The sequence below is a fragment of the Hemitrygon akajei genome, chromosome 7, assembly GCF_048418815.1.
Source record: "Hemitrygon akajei chromosome 7, sHemAka1.3, whole genome shotgun sequence".
Taxonomy (NCBI): domain Eukaryota; kingdom Metazoa; phylum Chordata; class Chondrichthyes; order Myliobatiformes; family Dasyatidae; genus Hemitrygon; species Hemitrygon akajei.
Genome location: NC_133130.1, coordinates 109,626,928 through 109,651,860, shown reverse-complemented (window position 1 = coordinate 109,651,860; position 24,933 = coordinate 109,626,928). Strand labels below are relative to the sequence as shown.

At 46.3% G+C, this 24,933-nt stretch overlaps 1 protein-coding gene across 1 annotated transcript in view; it reads left to right on the top strand.

The window, feature by feature from the left end:
* LOC140730142 (transcobalamin-2-like) overlaps positions 1–24,933 on the top strand; it is a 77,791-nt gene that overhangs the window by 28,709 nt on the left and 24,149 nt on the right. The window contains exons 3-5 of the mRNA XM_073050275.1: positions 2,361–2,558; positions 6,779–6,928; positions 11,796–11,951. Coding sequence (XP_072906376.1) covers positions 2,361–2,558; positions 6,779–6,928; positions 11,796–11,951 — 504 coding nt within the window. The remainder of the gene's footprint in view (positions 1–2,360; positions 2,559–6,778; positions 6,929–11,795; positions 11,952–24,933) is intronic.

Genomic DNA, 24,933 nt, shown 5'->3' with positions numbered 1-24,933 from the left:
CACACATCTAGGCTACTGTGATGAGGCCTTATCGAATTCCCATCAGCGTTTATCCATACTTGCAGTTTCTTAACACTATTCACGAGAATCTACATCTTCTGACCCAGTCACTCTTGCTAAGGATTTGATTTTATTTTTTACCAACAAAGCCAACCTACCCCCTCTACACACACCCCTCTTTCGATAGGATGTGCATCATTGGACATTTACTCCCAGCTGTGATCTTCTTTCAGCCACAACTCTGTGATGCCCACAGAGTGCCAACCTGCCAATGGTGCTATAAGCTTGCCTACCTAATTCTGTATGGTGCATGCATTCAAATACAACATGTTCAGTCCTGCATTCACCACCCCTCTTCTCCATGTTGCCTGAAGTTAAATTCTCATCCCTTTCTAACATTTCTGTCTTACTCTTTATTCCTCCGCCCTCCCACAGTACTCTTTAGTTTAAAGCCCTACCACAGCGCTGGTTATCAGATTCACCGGGAAGCTAGTCCCAGCATTGTTCTGGTAGAACAGTTCCCACCTCTCTCAAGCTTATTGCAATATCCCGGGAATTCAAATCCACTTTAGTAAGAGATACAGCACAGTAACTGGTCCTTCCGGCCCACGAGTCTACACAAGCCAATTACACACACCCATGTGAGCAGTTAACCCGAGAACCTGTTTGTCCTTGAATGTTGGGGGAAGCCCACATGGTCACGTGGAGAACATACAGAGCGGAAGCTGAACCCAGGTCGCTGGCACTACAATAAAGTCATGCAATGGCTACACTACCATGCTGCCCCTCATCATTAAGGTTCCACGGAGATTTGAAAATCGATCGCTCGAATCAAAGATCAGAGTGCTCACCATTACTGTCAAAATCTTAAAGCAGTCAGTCAGTCCCTGATGGACTGGGGGGGGGGGGGTTGAACTATAACAGGTAGGGGAGGGGCAAGGGTGGAATAGGAAGACAGAGACAAGTGGGTGATAAAAGAGGAAAAAACAGAAAGACATAATGAGCCAGATAGTGATGGGTGGTTGCGGGTGGGAAATTGTACTACAATTTGCCTTGGTGGAGTAATATAAGGCTCCTGGTTACATCGGGAGGGGACATGTTATTTGTCTTGTCGGGGGGATTCACCAGCTGATGCCAGTGCTTGAGCTTCTCCTTGAGTCCAAACAAAGGTGTGAGCCGAATGAGTAAAATGGTTGGAGGAACTCAGCAGGTCAGGCAGCATTTGTGGAGAGGAATAAAGACCCTTCATAGCCCGAAGCATTCGGTCTTTATTCCTCTCCATTGGTGCTGCTGAGTTCCTGCAGCATTTTGTGTGTGGTACTCTGGATTTCCAGTATCGGCAGAATCTCTTGTGTTTGCAGCCTGAGTGACCTGATTGTGCTGATGACAGAACCTCTGAAGGATGAGTTTCTGTCTTAAGCTGATGAAAAAGGAACGGAGAGGCAGCATCACAAGTTTCATGTCCAACAACATTGGAGTGCATCAAGTACTTCTGAAGCTTGGTCACAGCTGGTGACCACAGTCAGGTTGCACATACAACATGGGCTGGTATCCTTATGAATTTGTTTATTGTCTGTATACTGACTATGAGCTGTAGAATGGCCCCTTGCTCTTTCACAGTGAATGCTACCAAATTCTGTGTCTTCCATGGGGCAAGACCAATGTGACTTTGGGTTAAACCCTCTTCCAAATGAGGGTGTCTCCACATTGCAGCTCTCCCTCGGTGCCACACTAGAGCATTGGCTGAATCTCTCTCATCTTTGGAGAGAGGCCAAAACACAGTGACCTCTGACTCAAAGGTGAGAGCGCTGAGGCAGGGTCCACAGGGTAAACCTGAATCACAACCATACACACATTGGACAAGGCAGCCAAACTTCATCAACCAGAGGGCTTAGCACTGGTGTCCACGACTCCTTTGGTCAGTGATAGGGCCCTATGGTACAAAGAAGTTGGGAACCCCTGCTTTAGGAGGAAGCAGGCGTTTAACCAGCTGAACATCATCCATCACTCCCACCTCCAACAGTAGATTGTTAACCTTGTCAGAACTGAAACTGTCACTGCCACGTTTGGGGGATTTTCAGTGAAAGAAAGCAAGAAGGGATTTGCAACTATGTTGGGGATGATTTGATTGGTGAGTAGAGATGGCATTGCTGGCTGTAAGGGAACATTCTGCAAGTGGGAAATATCTGCAGCTTCCAACACAACTGTGAAAATGACTGGGGGAAGAGTTCTTTTCACAATGTTGGAGGGAGCTAGCACAGGTAGATGGGCTGGAATTCTTTGCATAACAACATCCAGACATTGGCCCACGCTCTCACCGAGGAAGTTGCTGTTAAATCTGCCCTGTTGTGTTTTCCCAGCTGTTTCCGAATCTGAGCAGGCTGCCGTTGACACCCTGATGCAGGTGTTACAAAAGAGCGCAGAGGACGAGTCTGCGGACCCAGACCCCGCCACCTACCTCAGCCTGCGCTCCGCTCACAGACACGACCAGAGACTTGAAGAGCATTTCCTGGAGCGGCTTAAAGCAGCCGCCATTCGGAAAGTGACTCGGGGAACAGGTATGGCACTGAAAGACGTTCACTCGGTGATTTTGTTGTGGTGGACTTGGCTAGAGGTGTAAAACTGTGAAATAGTATCAGTCAGCTGGCACGCTGAGGACCATCAGGCACCTCGAAGGTTAAAACAAAACCAAGAGCTACAACCTGCATAAATAAAACCCCAAAAGCAAGTGCATCAACACAAAGAGGCAAAGTGTAAGATAATGGTGGACTGGGAGGAGAGATGCAGACTGATTGGAGTGGTATGGAGTTGAATATGTGAGAGAGATACATGCCATTAATACGATCTGCTCTCTGGCCCTAGTCAGTTCAATGGCTTTCCTTGCATTCGATCACAATTTGCAGAGGCTGCTGAATGGTGGCAACATCCAAGTTTGTGAAACACTTCACGTTGTCCCACCGACTGGTGATTGTAACTGACCTTGTAGCAAAGGGAACATAGTTTTCGAACACAGAACATAGAACTTAGAACATAGAAATTGATAGCACATCACAGACCCTTCGGCCCACAATGTTGTGCCGACCATGCAACCTACTCGCGAAGCTGCCAACAATTTTCCTACCACATAGGCCTCTATTTTTCTAGGCTCCATGTACCTGTCCAAGAGGCTCTTAATAAACCCTTTTGAAAACGCTTCCAGCACCGCCGCCAACAGTGCATTCCACGCACCCACCACTCTCTGTGTGAAAAACTTAGCCCTGACATCCCCTCAGTACCCATTTCCAAGCACCTTAAAACTATGCCCCTTCGTACTAGCCATTTCAGCCCTGGGAAAAAACCTCTGGCCTTTTGGATAGGTACATGGAGTCTTCCATCATCGTATACACCTCAATTAGGTCACCTCTCATTCTCTGTTGCTCCAAGGAGTAAAGGCCAAGTTCACTCAACCTTTTCCCATAAGGCATGCCCTCCAATCCAGGTAACATTCTTGTAAATCTCCCCTGCACTCTTTCTATAACACAGAATGGTCACAGTCTACTTGGCCCACAATGTTGTGCCAATTTGATACCAATTTACACTGAATGTCCTTCAGTGTGTCATTGGTCTCTCCCCTTCCCGTCATATTTGTGTGTCAGACTCAGGTTTAGTATCACCAGCATATGTCATGAAATTTGCTGTCTTCGTGGCAGCAGCACAATGCAATGCATAATAACAGAGAAAAAACAGTTAATTACAGTAAGTATATATCTTAAATAGTTAAGTTAAATAAGCAGTGCATAAAGGGAAATAAATAGTGGTGAGGTAGTATTCGTGGGTTCAATGTCCATTCAGAAATCTGATGATAGAGGAGAATAAACTGTTTCTGAATTGAGTGTGTGCCGTCAGGCTTCTGTACTTCCTTCCTGATGGTAGCAATAAGAAGAGGGCATGTCCTGGGTGGTGGGAGGTTCTTAATGATCCACTAACCCACCAAGCTCCCCAAGCACAACTAATTTATCATTTCCTGACAGTCACCTTATGTGCAGACACTCTTGTGCCTAGCATCATTTTATGGACATACGATCATAAGACTATAAGACCATAAGATTTAGGAGCAGAAGTAGCCCTTTCTCCCCATCACGTCTGCTCCACTATTCAATCATGAGCTGATCCAATTGTTCCAGTCATCCCCACTCCCCTGCCTTCTCCCCATACCCTTTGATCCCCAGGTTAATCAAGAACCTATCTATCTCTGCACTAAATGCACCCAATGACTTGGCCTCCACAGCCACTCGTGGCAACAAATTCCACAAATACCAGCCTCTGACTAATTAATTTCTCCACATCTCTGTTAATTGTCCTTCAATCCTGAAGTTGTGCCCTCTTGTCCTAGACTCCCCTACCATGGGAAATAACTTTGCCATATCTAATCTGATCAGGCCTTTAAACATTCAGAAAATTTCTATGAGATCCCCCTCATTCTCCTGAACTCCAGGGAATACAGCCCAAGAGCTGTCAGATGTTCCTCATATGGCAACCCTTTTATTCCTGGAATCATTCTCCTGAATCTTCTCTGAACCCTCCCCAATGTCAGTATATCCTTTCTAAAATAAGGAGCCCAAATCTGCACACGTTACTCCAAGTGTGATCTCACGAGTGTCTTATAGAGCCACAACATCACATCCCTGTTCTTATATTCTATCCCTCTAGAAATAAATGCTGACATTGCATTCGTCTTCTTCACAACAAACTCAACCTGGAAGTTAACCTTTAGGGTATCCTTCACAAGGACTCCCAAGTCCCTTTGCATCTCTGCATTTTGAATTCTCTCCCCATCTAAATAATAGTCTGTCTGTTTATTTCTTTCACCAGAGTGCATGACCATACACTTTCCAACATTGTATTTAATTTGCCACTTCTTTGCCCATTCCCCTAAACTATCTAAGTCTCTCTGCAGGCTCTCTGTTTCCTCAACACTACCCACTCCTCCATCTATCCTTGTATCACCGGAAAATTTAGCCACAAAACCATTAATCCCATAGTTCAAATCATTGCCATACATTGTAAAAATCAGCGGTCCCAACACCGACCCCTGTGGAACTCCACTGGTAACTGGCAGCCAGCCAGAATAGGATCCCTTTATTCCCACTCTCTGCTTTCTGCTGACCAGTCAATGTTCCACCCAAGCTAGTAACTTCCTTGTAATTCCATGGGCTCTCATCTTGCTAAGCAGATTCCTGGGCGGCACCTTGTCAAAGGCCTTCTGAAAATCCAAGCACACCACATGTACTGCATCTCCTTTGTCTACCCTGCTTGTAATTTCCTCAAAGAATTGCAGTAGGTTAGTCAGGCAGGATTTTGCTTTCAGGAAACTGCTGGCTTTGGCCTATCTTGTCATGTGCCTTCAGGTACTCCATAATCTCATCCCTAACAATCAATTCCAACAACTTTCCAACCACTGATGTCAGGCTAACAGGTCTATAGTTTCCTTTCTGCTGCCTCCCACCTTTATTAAATAGCGGAGTAACATTTGCAATTTTCCAGTCATCTGGTACAATGCCAGAATCTATTGATTCTTGAAAGATCATTGCTAATGCTTCCGCAATCTCTCCAGCTACTTCCTTCAGAATCCGAGGGTGCATTCCATCAGGTCCAGGAGATTTATCCACCCTCAGACCATTAAGCTTCCTGAGCACCACCTCAGTCGTAAGTTTCATGGAGCAAACTTCACTGACACTCTTGAATGTCCAGTATACTGCTGATGTTTTCCACTGTGAAGACTGATGGAAAATACACATTCAGTTCCTCTGAAATCTCTGTGTCTCTCATTACAATATCTCCAGCATCATTTTCTATTGGTCCTATATCTACCCTCAACTCTGTTTTACCCTTTATATACTTAAAAAAGCTTTTGTTATCATCTTTAATATTAGTCACCAGCTTCCTTTGATAATCTATCTTTTCCTTCCCAATGACCTTCTTAGTTTCCTTCTGCAGGTTTTTAAAAGCTTCCCAATCCTCTATTTTGTCACTAGCTTCGGCTTCATTGTATGCCCTCCCTTTTGCTTCTACTTTGACTCTGACTTCAGCTGTCAGCCACGGTAGTGTCCTTCTTCAATTTGAAAATTTCTTCTTATTTGGAATTTATCTGTCTTGCATTTCCCTCACCTGCAAACTTGCTAATCCATCCATCCAGGTCACTGCTATGTATCACAAACAACAGTGCAGATCCACGCAGAACACCACTGGGCACGGATCTCCAGTCTTCCATCTCTGCTCTCTGCCTTCCATGGGCAAACCAGTTCCGAATCCAAGCTTGCAATTCACCCGGGATCCCATGTCTTACTAAATCCCATGTAGATAACATCCTCTGCCTTACACCCATTGAGCTGCTTTGCCACATCTTTAAAAATAAAAGTTTTGATCAAGTTTGTAATGCATGACTTGATCCACATGAACCCAGGTGATTATCCCTAAGTGGGCCATGCCTTTCCAAATGTGCCTGAATCCTGTCCATTAGTATCCTCTCCAGTAGCTTCCCTACCACAAACATGAAGATCACAAGCCTTCCATTACCTGGATTAGCTGGTCTTTAAACAACTCCCACATGCCAGACACGACATGTCCAACAGAAACTCCTCCCAATCAACGCCCCTTAGCTCCTGTCTCATCCTGTCATCAGTTGCCCTCTTCCAGTTTAGTACCTTCCCAAAAAATTTGATTTTATCCTTAGAAATAACTATTGTTAAGTATAATTTGACTTTGAATTTTGACTCTGTTGTCTCTCCTTGCTTTGCAGAACATGATCTGCCCACTGGTTCAGTTGCTCTCTATGTGCTGGCTTTTAGAGCTGGCTGCCTCGATCCAAGCAGCATCTCCAATGGTCAGGCACAGATAAATCTGGTGAAAATTCTTGGAGATAAGCTCAAAATGGAATTCCAAAACCTAGGTAAGTTATAGAACAAGACCAGCACAAAGTTAAACTGCAACCAAGAGTGAGCAGAAGGCTTCTGTGCATACCACCACATGACTGGGGGACAACGGTGGCGTTGTGGTTACTGTAACACCTAGTGGTTAGTGAACCAGTGAGCTGGGTTCATTTTCAGATGTCAAACTCCAGGAGTTCACATGTTCTCCCTGTGACTGTGTGGGTTTCCTCAGGGTGCTCTGGTTTCCTCCCACAGTCCAAAGACATATGGGTTAGTGGGTTAATTGGTCACATGGGCAGCACAGGTTTGTTGGGCCGAAAGGCCTGCTGAAAGATTCAAAGGTTCATTTAATATCAGAGTATGTATTTGGTATATAACCTGAAATTCATACTCTTCACAGACATCCCTGAAACAAGAACCACATACAATGAATGATAGAAACATTGAAGCCCCGAAACCTCTTCCCTCTTCACACAAACAGTGGTAAATGCATCTTACTGAGCTCTATCTCTAAATAAATAAAATTTAAATCAAGCAACACACAACACTAACAAGTAGTTTGGCTTCTCATACCTTTTGAAAACATAATGTAATCATTCCCAATCCTCACTCTTCCTTGTAGTAACATTCCTTCAGAAATTTACCCAATTTCCTTTAGAGGTCACACATCCCCTTCCACAGACTCCATCAGATGCCTCCACCAAAACTCCAGTTAGCCTTGGGAGCTGAATTTATAACGGATGTCAGTCCTGTCGTGAGAACGAGCAGGGACTGGGCATTAAGTGGAGACGTGTCTGCTGCCAATGAGCATCAAATTGCAGAGCTAAAGAAAATGGTGAATCTGCTGTAGAATTGTCTGAAAATGAATTATTTCCTTATCTTCCCCTTGTTTACTTCCCTCCCCCCACCTTCTGACTCTGATTTCTCATCTTTCTCCAGTCCTGATGAAGGGTCTCCACCCGAAACGTCGACTGTTTACTCTTTTCCATAGATGCTGCCTAGACCGCAGAGTTCCTCTCGCATTTTGTGTGTGTTACTTGAATTTTTAGCATCTTCGGATTTTCTCTTCTTTGTGTTTCTTTATCCCAATGATGGGGAAATGTCCACCACTGAGTTGTCAAAGTTCAAATTAAATTTATTATCAAATTACATATATGGCAGCATATGCAACTCTGAGATTCTTGTGAGCAATCACAGGAAATACAACAGAATCAGTGCGAGGCCGCAGTCCGCAGGGTGGACAGCTCATTATTGCATCTGAGCATCCATTTTCAAAGTGTGTTTGGTCACTTTCATCAACCATTTCCCTAAAGTTGTGATTGCCTCTACTTCTTTAAGCAGACTGGACGATTTTTATGAAGATAGAACAACACAGAAATAGGTCTATTTCCCTCCATTCTTGTTTGTTGGGCCTATCTAAATATCTCTCAAATATTGCCATTGTATCTGCTTCTATCACTTGTCCTGGCAGCATGTTCCAGGTAACTGCTACCGGGAGTGTTGTTAAAACAAGACCTTGCCTTGTAACTCTTCTTTAAGCATTCCCTCTCTCACCTCTGGTATTTGTCATTTTCTCCTGACTGTCCGCTCAATCTCTTCCTCTCTCAATTTGATGTGCTTCTGTCAGCCTCCAACAGACCAGAGAAAACTGGTCGTGTAGTGGTTAAAACAACACACACAAAATGCTGGTAGAACACAGCAGGCCAGTCAGCATCTATAGGGAGAAGCACTGTTGACGTTTCAGGCCGAGACCCTTCGTCAGGACTAACTGAAAGGAAAGATAGTAAGAGATTTGAAAGTAGTGGGGGAGGGGGAAATGCAAAATGATAGAAGACCGGAGGGGGTGGGATGAAGCTAAGAGCTGGAAAGGTGATTGGCTAAAGGGATACAGAGCTGGAGAAGGGAAAGGATCATGGGATGGGAGGCCTAGGGAGAAAGAAAGGGGGAGGGGGAGAGCACCAGAGGGAGATGAAGAACAGGCAGAGTGATGGGCAGAGAGAGAGAAAAAAACAAACAACTAAATATGTCAGGGATGGGGTAAGAAGGGGAGGAGGGGCATTAACGGAAGTTAGAGAAGTCAATGTTCATGCCATCAGGTTGGAGGCTACCCAGCTGGTATATAAGGTGTTGTTCCTCCAACCTGAGTTTGGATTCATTTTGACAATAGAGGAGGCCATGGATAGACATATCAGAATGGGAATGGGATGTGGAATTAAAATGTGTGGTCACTGGGAGATCCTGCTTTCTCTGGCGGACAGAGCGTAGGTGTTCAGCGAAACGGTCTCCCAGTCTGCGTTGGGTCTCACCAATATATAAAAGGCCACACCGGGAGCACCGGACGCAGTATACCACACCAGCCGACTCACAGGTGAAGTGTCGCCTCACCTGGAAGGACTGTCTGGGGCCCTGAATGGTGGTGAGGAAGGAAGTGTAAGGGCAGGTGTAGCACTTGTTCTGTTTACAAGGATAAGTGCCAGGAGGGAGATCGTTGGGAAGGGATGGGGGGGACGAGTGACTTCTCTAACTTCTGTTAATGCCCCTCCTCCCCTTCTACCCCATCCCTGACATATTTAGTTGTTTGTTTTTTTCTCTCTCCCTGCCCATCACTCTGCCTGTTCTCCATCTCACTCTGGTGCTCCCCTCCCCCTTTCTTTCTCCTGAGGCCTCCCATCCCATGATGCTTTACCTTCTCCAGCTCTGTATCACTTTCGCCAATCACCTTTCCAGCTCTTAGCTTCATCCCACCCCCTCCGGTCTTCTCCTATCATTTCGCATTTCCCCCTCCCCACTACTTTCAAATCTCTTAGTATCTTTCCTTTCAGTTAGTCCTGACGAAGGGTCACGGCCTGAAACGTCGACAGTGCTTCTCCCTATAGATGCTGCCTGGCCTGCTGTGTTCCACCAGCATTTTGTGTGTGTTGTTTGAATTTCCAGCATCTGCAGATTTCCTCATGCTTGCATGTAGTGGTTAGCTTGGCCCTTTACGGTACAGACAACCCGGGTTCAATTACATGCCACTGCCTGTGAGGGGTTTGTACGTCCGTCCTGTGACTGCACGAGTTTCCTCCGGGTGCTTCGATTCCCTACCGAGGTCCAAAGACGTACTGGTTGTTAGGTGAATTGGTCATTGTAAATTGTCCCATGATTAGGCTGGCATTAAATCAGGGGGATTGCTGGGCAGCATGGCTCAAAGGGCTGGAAAGATGTAGTCTGTGCTCTACCTCAACAAATAATTAAAAACAAGCCAAGATTGTCCAACCTCTCCTTATAGCTACTACCTTCTAATCCAGGCAGCATCCTGGTAATCCTCCACTGCATCCTCTCCAAGCCTCCACATCATTGCTGTAGTGTGGAGACCAGAACTACACAACACTCCAAAGTTGTTGTGGCCTCACCAAAGTTTGTTACGACCACAGCATGATTTCCTGATTTTGTACATTTTCAAATGTGATTCTGTCCTTGTGTAAATTCTTTCAGGCTCACCTGGACGACTCTTCCCAACCCGATGTTCCCAGGGAGAGATTGAGGGTGTTCATTTCATTTCATTTTTCAATCTTTTTTATTGATTTTCAAATAAAGAATATACAGATCGGAAGAGGAGTTTAACAAGTAGATAATATAAAAGACATATAAATAGCAATAATAAAAACAGAAAGTATATAATGTCAAAATCAAATAAGTAAAATATTACGCTGTTATATATACAATAGTCAAAAAAACTACAACTCCACATAACAATCATAAAAAAAAGATTGGAAATTCTATTGATAAGGAAAAAAACCCCCACTGACTAAACTGAAGCAAAAAAAAAAGAAATAGGAAAAAAGGAAAGAAAAAGAAAGATTGGGCAGTCCAATTGAGGATAAAATTAGAAAAAAAAGAGAGGAAAAAAACCACATCCTTCCAGTCATCTCTGAACCTTCATGGATAAGGATTTTCCCCAAAGAGAATAAAGAAAAACAAACAAATAAAAATAAATTAAATCATGTGAAAATATTGAATAAAGGGTCGCCAGACTTGTTCAAAATTAAAGGATGTATCAAATATCCAGCTTCTAATTTTCTCCAAGCTTAGACATGACATAATGGAGGAGAGCCAAAAGAAAACAGTAGACAGGTTAGATTCTTTCCAATGTAGCAAAATAGCTCTCCTAGCCAGTAAAGTTGAAAAAGCTATCACATGTTGGGCGGAAGCAGACACTTTGCTTGCTTCCTCTGGAATAATCCCAAAAATTGCTGTAAGTGGATTAGGTTGAACATCCATATCTATAACTTTAGATAATATTCCAAACACATCCCTCCAAAAATTATTTAAACTTGCACATGACCAAAACATATGAGTTAGAGTAGCCATCTCTGCATTACATCTGTCACAAATAGGGCTGAGAGTGTTCATTTGATGTTGAGGAAACCGATAGATTGTTCTGAGTAATGACTCTTAGCTACCCGGGTATTTGAACATTCGTTCCTCCCTTTGGACCTCATATTGTGTGTTTGCTGTGATCTTGCTTTTTTCCTCATTGTATAAAATCCCCCTTTTCTACTCCCTTCCCCCTTTCTGCTCCTCTAGTCCAAGTACTTCTTTTTGTACCTCCTGCTTGCTCCAGTTCACACACCTTCTGTCCATGATCTGTCTCCACATCTCCTTCCAACCCACCTTTACCTCATTCTTTGCCACCCTGTGACCCCACGTTTGGGGGGGGGGGGTGGTTTCATTCACTTTGAACCTCTTGCTTTTGTTTCACACTCAATGGTGATTGCTGAAACCGGGGCGGTGCCTCTGTTTACTCTGGTCACTTTGTCCCTTCAGTTGTACCATGGATGAAAAGCCAAGCTGCTCAACTGTCTCTCAGGCCTGGCAACTAAACACCATGTTTCCATATCGCAGAATCCCAAGGACACCTTCTTACGGACTTCTACCAGATCTCCTTAGCAATGATGGCACTCTGCATTGAAAAGCAACCTGTCCATACTGCATATGTGGAAAAAATCTACGACAGTGTTATGGGTCACAAAGATCAGTTTGGAGAACCTTTCTTTATTGGTAAGTGAAATTTCAGAGATTATCTGCCTGGTGTCGTGGTCACATACCCAGGAATGTGATATGCACCAGGTGCTCAAAGACCACCCACTGCTGGTCCCATGGCTTCACACGACCCTGACTGCGGGACAAAGCAGGGACTACACCTTGCCCAAAGCTGAAAGGTGACCTGCAGGCTAGAAGAGGGGTGGAGCACCTTACACCTCCTTTGGTAGAGATGAATCTCCACCCTGCCACCCTTTTCCTGCAGTATGGTAACTACAAACGTTTGTAAAATCTGAGGACAATATTCCAGATGAAGCCTCACCAATGCTTTATACAGCTGCAACGTCATGTCCCAATCTCAACACTCAGTGCCCGACTGACGGAGGCCGGTGCACCAAAGCCCCCCCCCCCCCCCCCCTTTACCTAATGTGCAGACTCAGCAGGCTGTTAAGAAAGGGATGATTCAGCGGCTTTCATTGTAAGTGGTGAGCAAGGCAAGGCAAGTTTATTTGTATAGCACTTTTCAAACACAAGGGAGCTCAAAGTGCTTTACATAGAACAAGATATAAAAATCAAACATCAAATTTCAGACAATTAAAGAGAATGAAATCACACATAAAAATAAAAGTTACAGTGCAGGAGATTCTAATTAAAAGCCACAGCAAAAAGAAAAGTTTTCAGTCTCAGTTTTAAAGAGCTTAATTTGGGGCAGAGTTCAGATCATCTGGAATGTTATTCCCAATACGTGGAGCACAGTAACTAAAAGCTGCTTCACCACATTTAGTTTTGACCCTGAGGACGGTAAGCAGACCCGCCCCAGACGAACTGACAGCTCGGGAAGGTTCATGATGCAACAAGAGATCGAAGATGTATTTTGTCCCTAAACCATTCAGTGCTGTATAAACCAGTAGTAATATTTTAAAGTCAATCCTCTGATGGACAGGAAAGTGGTGTAGTGATCTGAGAACTGGGGTGATATTTCTATTTTCTTGGTCTTAGTGAGGACTCTAGCAGCAGCATCTGAAAGAGCTGCAGTTCTCTGAGGGATATTTTTTACAGAGACCTGTGAAAACGCCATTACAGTAGTCAAGCCTAACTGGAGGAAATTTTTGCACGTCCAATCAGTGATTTGTTTAATACAGTTCTTTAGTAATTGTATGGAACCAAAGTCACTTGATGACACTATTATATAAATCTGAGTGTCATCCACATAATTATGGTAAGATATTGAGTTCAAGGGAGCATATACATGTTGAACAAAAGAGGCCCCAGTATGGACCCTTGAGACACTCTGCATGTCATTTTTGTTCGGTCAGATATGTAGCTACCAATCGATAGAAATAGTCCTCGTCCTTTTGTGGTGAACTACATATACCTGTCTGGACATGACCCCCCCCCCCCCCTCCGCCCGCTGACTGCTCCTATGGCTCCTCCCACAGACCCCTGTATAAAGGCGATTGGAGGCACTGCTCCTCCCTCAGTCTCCAGGATGTTGTGTGATGGTCTCTTGCTGCTGACTGCTCTCTTCCAGCTAATAAAAGCCTATCTCTCACCTCACGTCTCCGAGAGTTATTGATGGTGCATCACCTTTAAACATGATTTAAACCACTGTTGGACTGTACCGGAAAGTCCCACCCAGTTTTCCAGTCTGTCCAGTAATATGCCATGGTCTACTGTGTCAAAGGCAGCCCTGAGATCCAAAACTGAAATGTGACCATCATCGTGGATGAAGCAACAGTCATTTAAACCCTTCAGCAGAACAGTCTCAGTGCTGTGATGTCATCGAAATAGAGAGTTCACTCAGCAGTTTCCTCCACAAACGACCTCTGCCAGAACGTCACCGACCCTCAGATTCCGGTATACGCCAACCGGTGGTCTCCCTGCATTCTTCACTCTCCTCGACTGAAAGCCCGGGAAAACCCCGGTTCCCAGACATACAAGAAAGAATAACATTTCTCCCACTGGATAGCCACCCGTTATCAGTAGTTATAACCCAAACATTGCTGCTACATTACCTCATCAGTTTACATTACAGAGAAGCCATTACATTAGCCTTAGTAGTTAACATTACAGAGAAATCCTACAATAGTTTAATAAGATTGTAGGTAAAATGTCAAGGGAATGGGAGAAGGATTTCAGATGTAGCGGAATTTCATCTAGTGTTATAGTCAATAGGTTTGAATTGTATCGTCTTAACTAAATTAGTTCCAAGTGAGTGTAAGGATTACATTGACTTCTGAACTGATGCAGACACTAACAGCATGTCTAATCTTCTGAATTTTGTCAGTAAAAAAGACACAGTCATTACATTGAGGGAGAATGAGCAGATTAATACGTCTCCCTCATTGCAGATTTGATGAATATTCTTGGCCCAAAACCTCGACTGTTTATTCCTCTCTGAAGATGAGGCCCAAGCTGCTGGGTTCGTCCAATATTTTGTGTGTGTTGCTCAAGATTTCCAGCATCTGCAGAAACTCTTGCACTTAAGATTTGAACTGCTGATTGCTTAAAACAGGAAGGGGTGATCACATTGAAATATATAAAATCCTTACAGGTCTTGCCAACTAGAAGCCCTAAGGGAGAAGTGTTTCCCTGGGCTTGAAGCCAGGAGCCAGGGGGTAACAGATTCAAAATAAGGATGCAGAGAGATGGTTGGTGAATATTTCGATTTTTCTTTCCAAGAGCACAGTTGAGTCTCGGTTGCTGACTTTATTTAGTGCATAAATATGCAGGGAATGGGAGGGATACAGGAAAATGGTTCAGCAGTTCTGTGGACTGTGTGGCCTGTTCCTGCTTCAACAGGTTGTGCCTTTTTTAATGCTACCTCAGTCTAGGGTGGGAACAACACACTGAGCCTGATGGTTAAATCAGGCAGGGTGTCCACTGGGCAGCTAATTCAATATGGCTTGTTTCATATAAAAATAAGACCCTAATTTATAGGAGCAGAATTAGGCCATTTGGCCCATCAAGTCTGCTTCACCATTTCATCATGGCTGATCCATTTTCTCTCTCAGCCCCAGTCTCCTGCCTTCTCCCTGTATCCCTTCCTGCCCTGACTAATCAAGATTCTGTGAACCTTTGCCTCACATATACACAATGACATGGCCTCTAGAGTGACTGTGACAATGATTTCCACAGATTCAACACTCTCTGGCCAAAGAAATTACTCCTGCTATCTGTTCTAAAACGACGCTCCAGAATTCTCAGGCTGCATCATCTGTTCTTAGACTCCCCCACCAGAGAAAACGTCCTCTCCACATCCACTCTAATGAGGTGCTTCAATATTTCATAGGTTTCAATGAGGTTACCCCCTCATTCTTCTGAATTCCAGTCAGTACAGGCCCTGAGCCATCAAACGTTCTTCATATGACCAGACTTTCAGTCCCAGAATCATTTTCGTGAACCTCCTTTAACCCTCTCCAATGTCAGCAAATCCTTTCGAAGGGGTCTAAAATGGCTCACGATAGTACCAGTGCTTTATAAAGCCTCACCATTATACCCTTGATGACTCAACCTGAAAATTAATCCTTAGGGAATCCTGCACAAGGGCTCTCAAGTCTGTCTGCACCTCAGATTTTTAAAATTTTCTCTACATTAGAAAGTAGTTTATGCTTTTATTTCTTCCAGCAAAGTGCAAGACCGTACACTTCCCGACGCTATATTCCATCTGCCACTACCTTGCCATTCTCCTAGTCTGTCTAAATCCTTCTGCAGCCCCTCTACTTCAAAACTACCTGTTTTTCCACCTATGTTCATATTGCCTGCACATTTTGCGACGAAGCCATCCATTCCGTCATCCAAGTCATTGACATATAACATAAAAAGAAGCAGTCCCAACACAGACCACTGCAGAACACCACTAGTCACTGACAGCCAACCTGAAAAGGCTCCTCATATTCCCACTCTTTGCCTCCTATCTGTTATTCTGCTCTGATGTCTCATTGACTTATCCTTGCAGTCCTGATGAACGGTTTTGGCCCAACATGTCAGCTCATTATCCTTTCCATAGACACTGCCTGAACTCCAGGAATTTGTATGTGTCACTCTTCTTCCAGAAATGCACCAGGCAAATGGAAAAGTGCAGGGTGTTTGGAAACAAGAATGCCATTCAGTCCATTAAGTAATGCTGACCTTTTGTGCCACTTGTTCTCGGGTACCCTCTTCCTGCATTGAGCGTTGCTGTCATGTATTTGTACTTTCCTCCAGAAAGTGTGGATACACAACAGCAACATTCTGCTGGCCCTTCACCACTCGCTCAATAGGTTCTCACACCAGGAACATTCTGCTGGCCCTTCACCACTCGCTCAATAGGTTCTCACAACAGGAACATTCTGCTGACCATTCACCACTCGCTCAATAGGTTCTCACAACAGGAACATTCTGCTGGCCCTTCACCACTCGCTCAATAGGTTCTCACACCAGGAACATTCTGCTGGCCCTTCACCACTCGCTCAATAGGTTCTCACAACAGGAACATTCTGCTGGCCCTTCACCACTCGCTCAATAGGTTCTCACACCAGGAACATTCTGCTGGCCCTTCACCACTCGCTCAATAGGTTCTCACAACAGGAACACTCTGCTGGCCCTTCACCACTCGCTCAATAGGTTCTCACACCAGGAACATTCTGCTGGCCCTTCACCACTCGCTCAATAGGTTCTCACAACAGGAACATTCTGCTGGCCCTTCACCACTCGCTCGATAGGTTCTCACAACAGGAACATTCTGCTGGCCCTTCACCACTCGCTCGATAGGTTCTCACAACAGCAACATTCTGCTGGCCCTTCACCACTCGCTCGATAGGTTCTCACAACAGGAACATTCTGCTGGCCCTTCACCACTCGCTCAATAGGTTCTCACACCAGGAACATTCTGCTGGCCCTTCACCACTCGCTCAATAGGTTCTCACACCAGGAACATTCTGCTGGCCCTTCACCACTCGCTCAATAGGTTCTCACAACAGGAACATTCTGCTGGCCCTTCACCACTCGCTCGATAGGTTCTCACAACAGGAACATTCTGCTGGCCCTTCACCACTCGCTCGATAGGTTCTCACAACAGGAACATTCTGCTGGCCCTTCACCACTCGCTCGATAGGTTCTCACAACAGAAACATTCTGCTGGCCCTTCACCACTCGCTCAATAGGTTCTCACAACAGCAACATTCTGCTGGCCCTTCACCACTCGCTCAATAGGTTCTCACAACAGCAACATTCTGCTGGCCCTTCACCACTCGCTCAATAGATAGATAGATAGATAGATAGATACTTTATTCATCCCCATGGGGAAATTCAACTCTTTTCCAATGTCCCATACACTTGTTGTAGCAAAACTAATTACATACAATACTTAACTCAGTAAAAAATAAGATATGCATCTAAATCACTATCTCAAAAAGCATTAATAATAGCTTTTAAAAAGTTCTTAAGTCCTGGCGGTAGAATTGTAAAGCCTAATGGCATTGGGGAGTATTGACCTCTTCATCCTGTCTGAGGAGCATTGCATCGATAGTAACCTGTCGCTGAAACTGCTTCTCTGTCTCTGGATGGTGCTATGTAGAGGATGTTCAGAGTTATCCATAATTGACCGTAGCCTACTCAGCGCCCTTCGCTCAGCTACCGATGTTAAACTCTCCAGTCCTTTGCCCACAACAGAGCCCGCCTTCCTTACCAGCTTATTAAGACATGAGGCGTCCCTCTTCTTAATGCTTCCTCCCCAACACGCCACCACAAAGAAGAGGGCGCTCTCCACAACTGACCTATAGAACATCTTCAGCATCTCACTACAGACATTGAATGACGCCAACCTTCTAAGGAAGTACAGTCGACTCTGTGCCTTCCTGCACAAGGCATCTGTGTTGGCAGTCCAGTCTAGCTTCTCGTCTAACTGTACTCCCAGATACTTGTAGGTCTTAACCTGCTCCACACATTCTCCATTAATGATCACTGGCTCCATATGAGGCCTAGATCTCCTAAAGTCCACCACCATCTCCTTGGTCTTGGTGATATTGAGACGCAGGTAGTTTGAGTTGCACCATATCACAAAGTCCTGTATCAGTTTCCTATACTCCTCCTCCTGTCCATTCCTGACACACCCCACTATGGCCGTGTCATCAGCGAACTTCTGCACATGGCAGGACTCCGAGTTATATTGGAAGTCTGATGTGTACAGGGTGAACAGGACCGGAGAGAGTACGGTTCCCTGCGGCGCTCCTGTGCTGCTGACCACCGTGTCAGACCTACAGTCTCCCATCCGCACATACTGAGGTCTATCTGTCAAGTAGTCCACTATCCAATCCACCATGTGAGAGTCTACTCCCATCTCCGTTAGTTTGTGCCTTAAGATCTTGGGCTGGATGGTGTTAAAGGCACTAGAGAAGTCAAGGAATGTAATCCTCACAGCACAACTGACCCCATCTAGGTGAGAGAGTGATTTGTGCAGCAAATACGTGATAGCATCCTCCACTCCCACCTTCTCCTTATACGCAAACTGAAAAGGATCCTGGGCGTGCCTGGTTTGTGGCCTCAGATTCTGTATTATCAGCCGCTCCATGGTCTTCATCACGTGCGACGTCAAGGCAACAGGTCTGAAGTCGTTCAACTCCTTTGGTTGTGGTTTCTTCGGTACCGGGACAATACAGGATGTTTTCCACTGTCTGGGTACTCTTCTCTGCTCCAGGCTCATGTTGAAGATGCGCTGTAGTGGTTCTCCCAGCTCAGTCGCACAGGCCCTCAGTAATCGTGGGGAAACTCCATCCGGTCCAGCCGCCTTGCTGGTACAGATCTTCCTCAGTTGACCTTCCACCTGTGCAGCCGTAATCCTGGGCGTGGGCAAGGTCTCCTGTGAGTGGCTATTTTCCTGTGAGGGAAGTAAGCCTGGTGTGGATTTCTGCGGTGAGGATGAGATTGAGCTGTCGAACCTGTTGAAGAAGGTTCTCACAATAGGTTCTCACAACAGCAACATTCTGCTGGCCCTTCACCACTCGCTCAATAGGTTCTCACAACAGGAACATTCTGCTGGCCCTTCACCACTCGCTCAATAGGTTCTCACACCAGGAACATTCTGCTGGCCCTTCACCACTCGCTCAATAGGTTCTCACAACAGGAATATTCTGCTGGCCCTTCACCACTCGCTCAATAGGTTCTCACACCAGCAACATTCTGCTGGCCCTTCACCACTCGCTCAATAGGTTCTCACAACAGGAACATTCTGCTGGCCCTTCACCACTCGCTCAATAGGTTCTCACACCAGCAACATTCTGCTGGCCCTTCACCACTCGCTCAATAGGTTCTCACAACAGGAACATTCTGCTGGTCCTTCACCACTCGCTCAATAGGTTCTCACAACAGCAACATTCTGCTGGCCCTTCACCACTCGCTCAATAGGTTCTCACACCAGCAACATTCTGCTGGCCCTTCACCACTCGCTCAATAGGTTCTCACAACAGGAACATTCTGCTGGTCCTTCACCACTCGCTCAATAGGTTCTCACACCAGCAACATTCTGCTGGCCCTTCACCACTCGCTCAATAGGTTCTCACAACAGCAACATTCTGCTGGCCCTTCACCACTCGCTCAATAGGTTCTCACAACGGGAACATACTGCTGGCCCTTCAGCACTCGCTCAATAAGTTCTCACAACAGGAACATTCTGCTGGTCCTTCACCACTCGCTCAATAGGTTCTCACAACAGGAACATTCTGCTGGTCCTTCACCACTCGCTCAATAGGTTCTCACACCAGCAACATTCTGCTGGCCCTTCAGCACTCGCTCAATAAGTTCTCACACCGGGAACATTCTGCTGGCACTTCACCACTCGCTCAATAGGTTCTCACAACAGGAACATTCTGCTGGTCCTTCACCACTCGCTCAATAGGTTCTCACAACAGGAACATTCTGCTGGTTCTTCACCACTCGCTCAATAGGTTCTCACACCAGCAACATTCTGCTGGCCCTTCACCACTCGCTCAATAGGTTCTCACAACAGCAACATTCTGCTGGCCGTTCACCACTCGCTCAATAGGTTCTCACAACAGCAACATTCTGCTGGCCGTTCACCACTCGCTCAATAAGTTCTCACACCGGGAACATTCTGCTGCCCCTTCACCACTCGCTCAATAGGTTCTCACAACAGGAACATTCTGCTGGTCCTTCACCACTCGCTCAATAGGTTCTCACACCAGGAACATTCTGCTGGCCCTTCACCACTCGCTCAATAGGTTCTCACAACAGCAACATTCTGCTGGCCCTTCACCAGTCGCTCAATAGGTTCTCACAACAGCAACATTCTGCTGGCCCTTCACCACTCGCTCAATAGGTTCTCACAACAGGAACATTCTGCTGGCCCTTCACCACTCGCTCAATAGGTTCTCACACCAGGAACATTCTGCTGGCCCTTCACCACTCGCTCAATAGGTTCTCACAACAGGAACATTCTGCTGGCCCTTCACCACTCGCTCAATAGGTTCTCACACCAGCAACATTCTGCTGGTCCTTCACCACTCGCTCAATAGGTTCTCACACCAGGAACATTCTGCTGGTCCTTCACCACTCGCTCAATAGGTTCTCACAACAGGAACATTCTGCTGGCCCTTCACCACTCGCTCAATAGGTTCTCACAACAGGAACATTCTGCTGGTCCTTCACCACTCGCTCAATAGGTTCTCACAACAGCAACATTCTGCTGGCCGTTCACCACTCGCTCAATAAGTTCTCACACCGGGAACATTCTGCTGCCCCTTCACCACTCGCTCAATAGGTTCTCACAACAGGAACATTCTGCTGGTCCTTCACCACTCGCTCAATAGGTTCTCACACCAGGAACATTCTGCTGGCCCTTCACCACTCGCTCAATAGGTTCTCACAACAGCAACATTCTGCTGGCCCTTCACCACTCGCTCAATAGGTTCTCACAACAGGAACATTCTGCTGGCCCTTCACCACTCGCTCAATAGGTTCTCACAACAGCAACATTCTGCTGGCCGTTCACCACTCGCTCAATAAGTTCTCACACCGGGAACATTCTGCTGCCCCTTCACCACTCGCTCAATAGGTTCTCACAACAGGAACATTCTGCTGGTCCTTCACCACTCGCTCAATAGGTTCTCACACCAGGAACATTCTGCTGGCCCTTCACCACTCGCTCAATAGGTTCTCACAACAGCAACATTCTGCTGGCCCTTCACCACTCGCTCAATAGGTTCTCACAACAGCAACATTCTGCTGGCCCTTCACCACTCGCTCAATAGGTTCTCACAACAGCAACATTCTGCTGGCCGTTCACCACTCGCTCAATAAGTTCTCACACCGGGAACATTCTGCTGCCCCTTCACCACTCGCTCAATAGGTTCTCACAACAGGAACATTCTGCTGGTCCTTCACCACTCGCTCAATAGGTTCTCACACCAGGAACATTCTGCTGGCCCTTCACCACTCGCTCAATAGGTTCTCACAACAGCAACATTCTGCTGGCCCTTCACCACTCGCTCAATAGGTTCTCACAACAGGAACATTCTGCTGGCCCTTCACCACTCGCTCAATAGGTTCTCACACCAGGAACATTCTGCTGGCCCTTCACCACTCGCTCAATAGGTTCTCACACCAGGAACATTCTGCTGGCCCTTCACCACTCGCTCAATAGGTTCTCACAACAGGAACATTCTGCTGGCCCTTCACCACTCGCTCGATAGGTTCTCACAACAGGAACATTCTGCTGGCCCTTCACCACTCGCTCGATAGGTTCTCACAACAGGAACATTCTGCTGGCCCTTCACCACTCGCTCGATAGGTTCTCACAACAGAAACATTCTGCTGGCCCTTCACCACTCGCTCAATAGGTTCTCACAACAGCAACATTCTGCTGGCCCTTCACCACTCGCTCAATAGGTTCTCACAACAGCAACATTCTGCTGGCCCTTCACCACTCGCTCAATAGATAGATAGATAGATAGATAGATACTTTATTCATCCCCATGGGGAAATTCAACTCTTTTCCAATGTCCCATACACTTGTTGTAGCAAAACTAATTACATACAATACTTAACTCAGTAAAAAATAAGATATGCATCTAAATCACTATCTCAAAAAGCATTAATAATAGCTTTTAAAAAGTTCTTAAGTCCTGGCGGTAGAATTGTAAAGCCTAATGGCATTGGGGAGTATTGACCTCTTCATCCTGTCTGAGGAGCATTGCATCGATAGTAACCTGTCGCTGAAACTGCTTCTCTGTCTCTGGATGGTGCTATGTAGAGGATGTTCAGAGTTATCCATAATTGACCGTAGCCTACTCAGCGCCCTTCGCTCAGCTACCGATGTTAAACTCTCCAGTCCTTTGCCCACAACAGAGCCCGCCTTCCTTACCAGCTTATTAAGACATGAGGCGTCCCTCTTCTTAATGCTTCCTCCCCAACACGCCACCACAAAGAAGAGGGCGCTCTCCACAACTGACCTATAGAACATCTTCAGCATCTCACTACAGACATTGAATGACGCCAACCTTCTAAGGAAGTACAGTCGACTCTGTGCCTTCCTGCACAAGGCATCTGTGTTGGCAGTCCAGTCTAGCTTCTCGTCTAACTGTACTCCCAGATACTTGTAGGTCTTAACCTGCTCCACACATTCTCCATTAATGATCACTGGCTCCATATGAGGCCTAGATCTCCTAAAGTCCACCACCATCTCCTTGGTCTTGGTGATATTGAGACGCAGGTAGTTTGAGTTGCACCATATCACAAAGTCCTGTATCAGTTTCCTATACTCCTCCTCCTGTCCATTCCTGACACACCCCACTATGGCCGTGTCATCAGCGAACTTCTGCACATGGCAGGACTCCGAGTTATATTGGAAGTCTGATGTGTACAGGGTGAACAGGACCGGAGAGAGTACGGTTCCCTGCGGCGCTCCTGTGCTGCTGACCACCGTGTCAGACCTACAGTCTCCCATCCGCACATACTGAGGTCTATCTGTCAAGTAGTCCACTATCCAATCCACCATGTGAGAGTCTACTCCCATCTCCGTTAGTTTGTGCCTTAAGATCTTGGGCTGGATGGTGTTAAAGGCACTAGAGAAGTCAAGGAATGTAATCCTCACAGCACAACTGACCCCATCTAGGTGAGAGAGTGATTTGTGCAGCAAATACGTGATAGCATCCTCCACTCCCACCTTCTCCTTATACGCAAACTGAAAAGGATCCTGGGCGTGCCTGGTTTGTGGCCTCAGATTCTGTATTATCAGCCGCTCCATGGTCTTCATCACGTGCGACGTCAAGGCAACAGGTCTGAAGTCGTTCAACTCCTTTGGTTGTGGTTTCTTCGGTACCGGGACAATACAGGATGTTTTCCACTGTCTGGGTACTCTTCTCTGCTCCAGGCTCATGTTGAAGATGCGCTGTAGTGGTTCTCCCAGCTCAGTCGCACAGGCCCTCAGTAATCGTGGGGAAACTCCATCCGGTCCAGCCGCCTTGCTGGTACAGATCTTCCTCAGTTGACCTTCCACCTGTGCAGCCGTAATCCTGGGCGTGGGCAAGGTCTCCTGTGAGTGGCTATTTTCCTGTGAGGGAAGTAAGCCTGGTGTGGATTTCTGCGGTGAGGATGAGATTGAGCTGTCGAACCTGTTGAAGAAGGTTCTCACAATAGGTTCTCACAACAGCAACATTCTGCTGGCCCTTCACCACTCGCTCAATAGGTTCTCACAACAGGAACATTCTGCTGGCCCTTCACCACTCGCTCAATAGGTTCTCACACCAGGAACATTCTGCTGGCCCTTCACCACTCGCTCAATAGGTTCTCACAACAGGAATATTCTGCTGGCCCTTCACCACTCGCTCAATAGGTTCTCACACCAGCAACATTCTGCTGGCCCTTCACCACTCGCTCAATAGGTTCTCACAACAGGAACATTCTGCTGGCCCTTCACCACTCGCTCAATAGGTTCTCACACCAGCAACATTCTGCTGGCCCTTCACCACTCGCTCAATAGGTTCTCACAACAGGAACATTCTGCTGGTCCTTCACCACTCGCTCAATAGGTTCTCACAACAGCAACATTCTGCTGGCCCTTCACCACTCGCTCAATAGGTTCTCACACCAGCAACATTCTGCTGGCCCTTCACCACTCGCTCAATAGGTTCTCACAACAGGAACATTCTGCTGGTCCTTCACCACTCGCTCAATAGGTTCTCACACCAGCAACATTCTGCTGGCCCTTCACCACTCGCTCAATAGGTTCTCACAACAGCAACATTCTGCTGGCCCTTCACCACTCGCTCAATAGGTTCTCACAACGGGAACATACTGCTGGCCCTTCAGCACTCGCTCAATAAGTTCTCACAACAGGAACATTCTGCTGGTCCTTCACCACTCGCTCAATAGGTTCTCACAACAGGAACATTCTGCTGGTCCTTCACCACTCGCTCAATAGGTTCTCACACCAGCAACATTCTGCTGGCCCTTCAGCACTCGCTCAATAAGTTCTCACACCGGGAACATTCTGCTGGCACTTCACCACTCGCTCAATAGGTTCTCACAACAGGAACATTCTGCTGGTCCTTCACCACTCGCTCAATAGGTTCTCACAACAGGAACATTCTGCTGGTTCTTCACCACTCGCTCAATAGGTTCTCACACCAGCAACATTCTGCTGGCCCTTCACCACTCGCTCAATAGGTTCTCACAACAGCAACATTCTGCTGGCCGTTCACCACTCGCTCAATAGGTTCTCACAACAGCAACATTCTGCTGGCCGTTCACCACTCGCTCAATAAGTTCTCACACCGGGAACATTCTGCTGCCCCTTCACCACTCGCTCAATAGGTTCTCACAACAGGAACATTCTGCTGGTCCTTCACCACTCGCTCAATAGGTTCTCACACCAGGAACATTCTGCTGGCCCTTCACCACTCGCTCAATAGGTTCTCACAACAGCAACATTCTGCTGGCCCTTCACCAGTCGCTCAATAGGTTCTCACAACAGCAACATTCTGCTGGCCCTTCACCACTCGCTCAA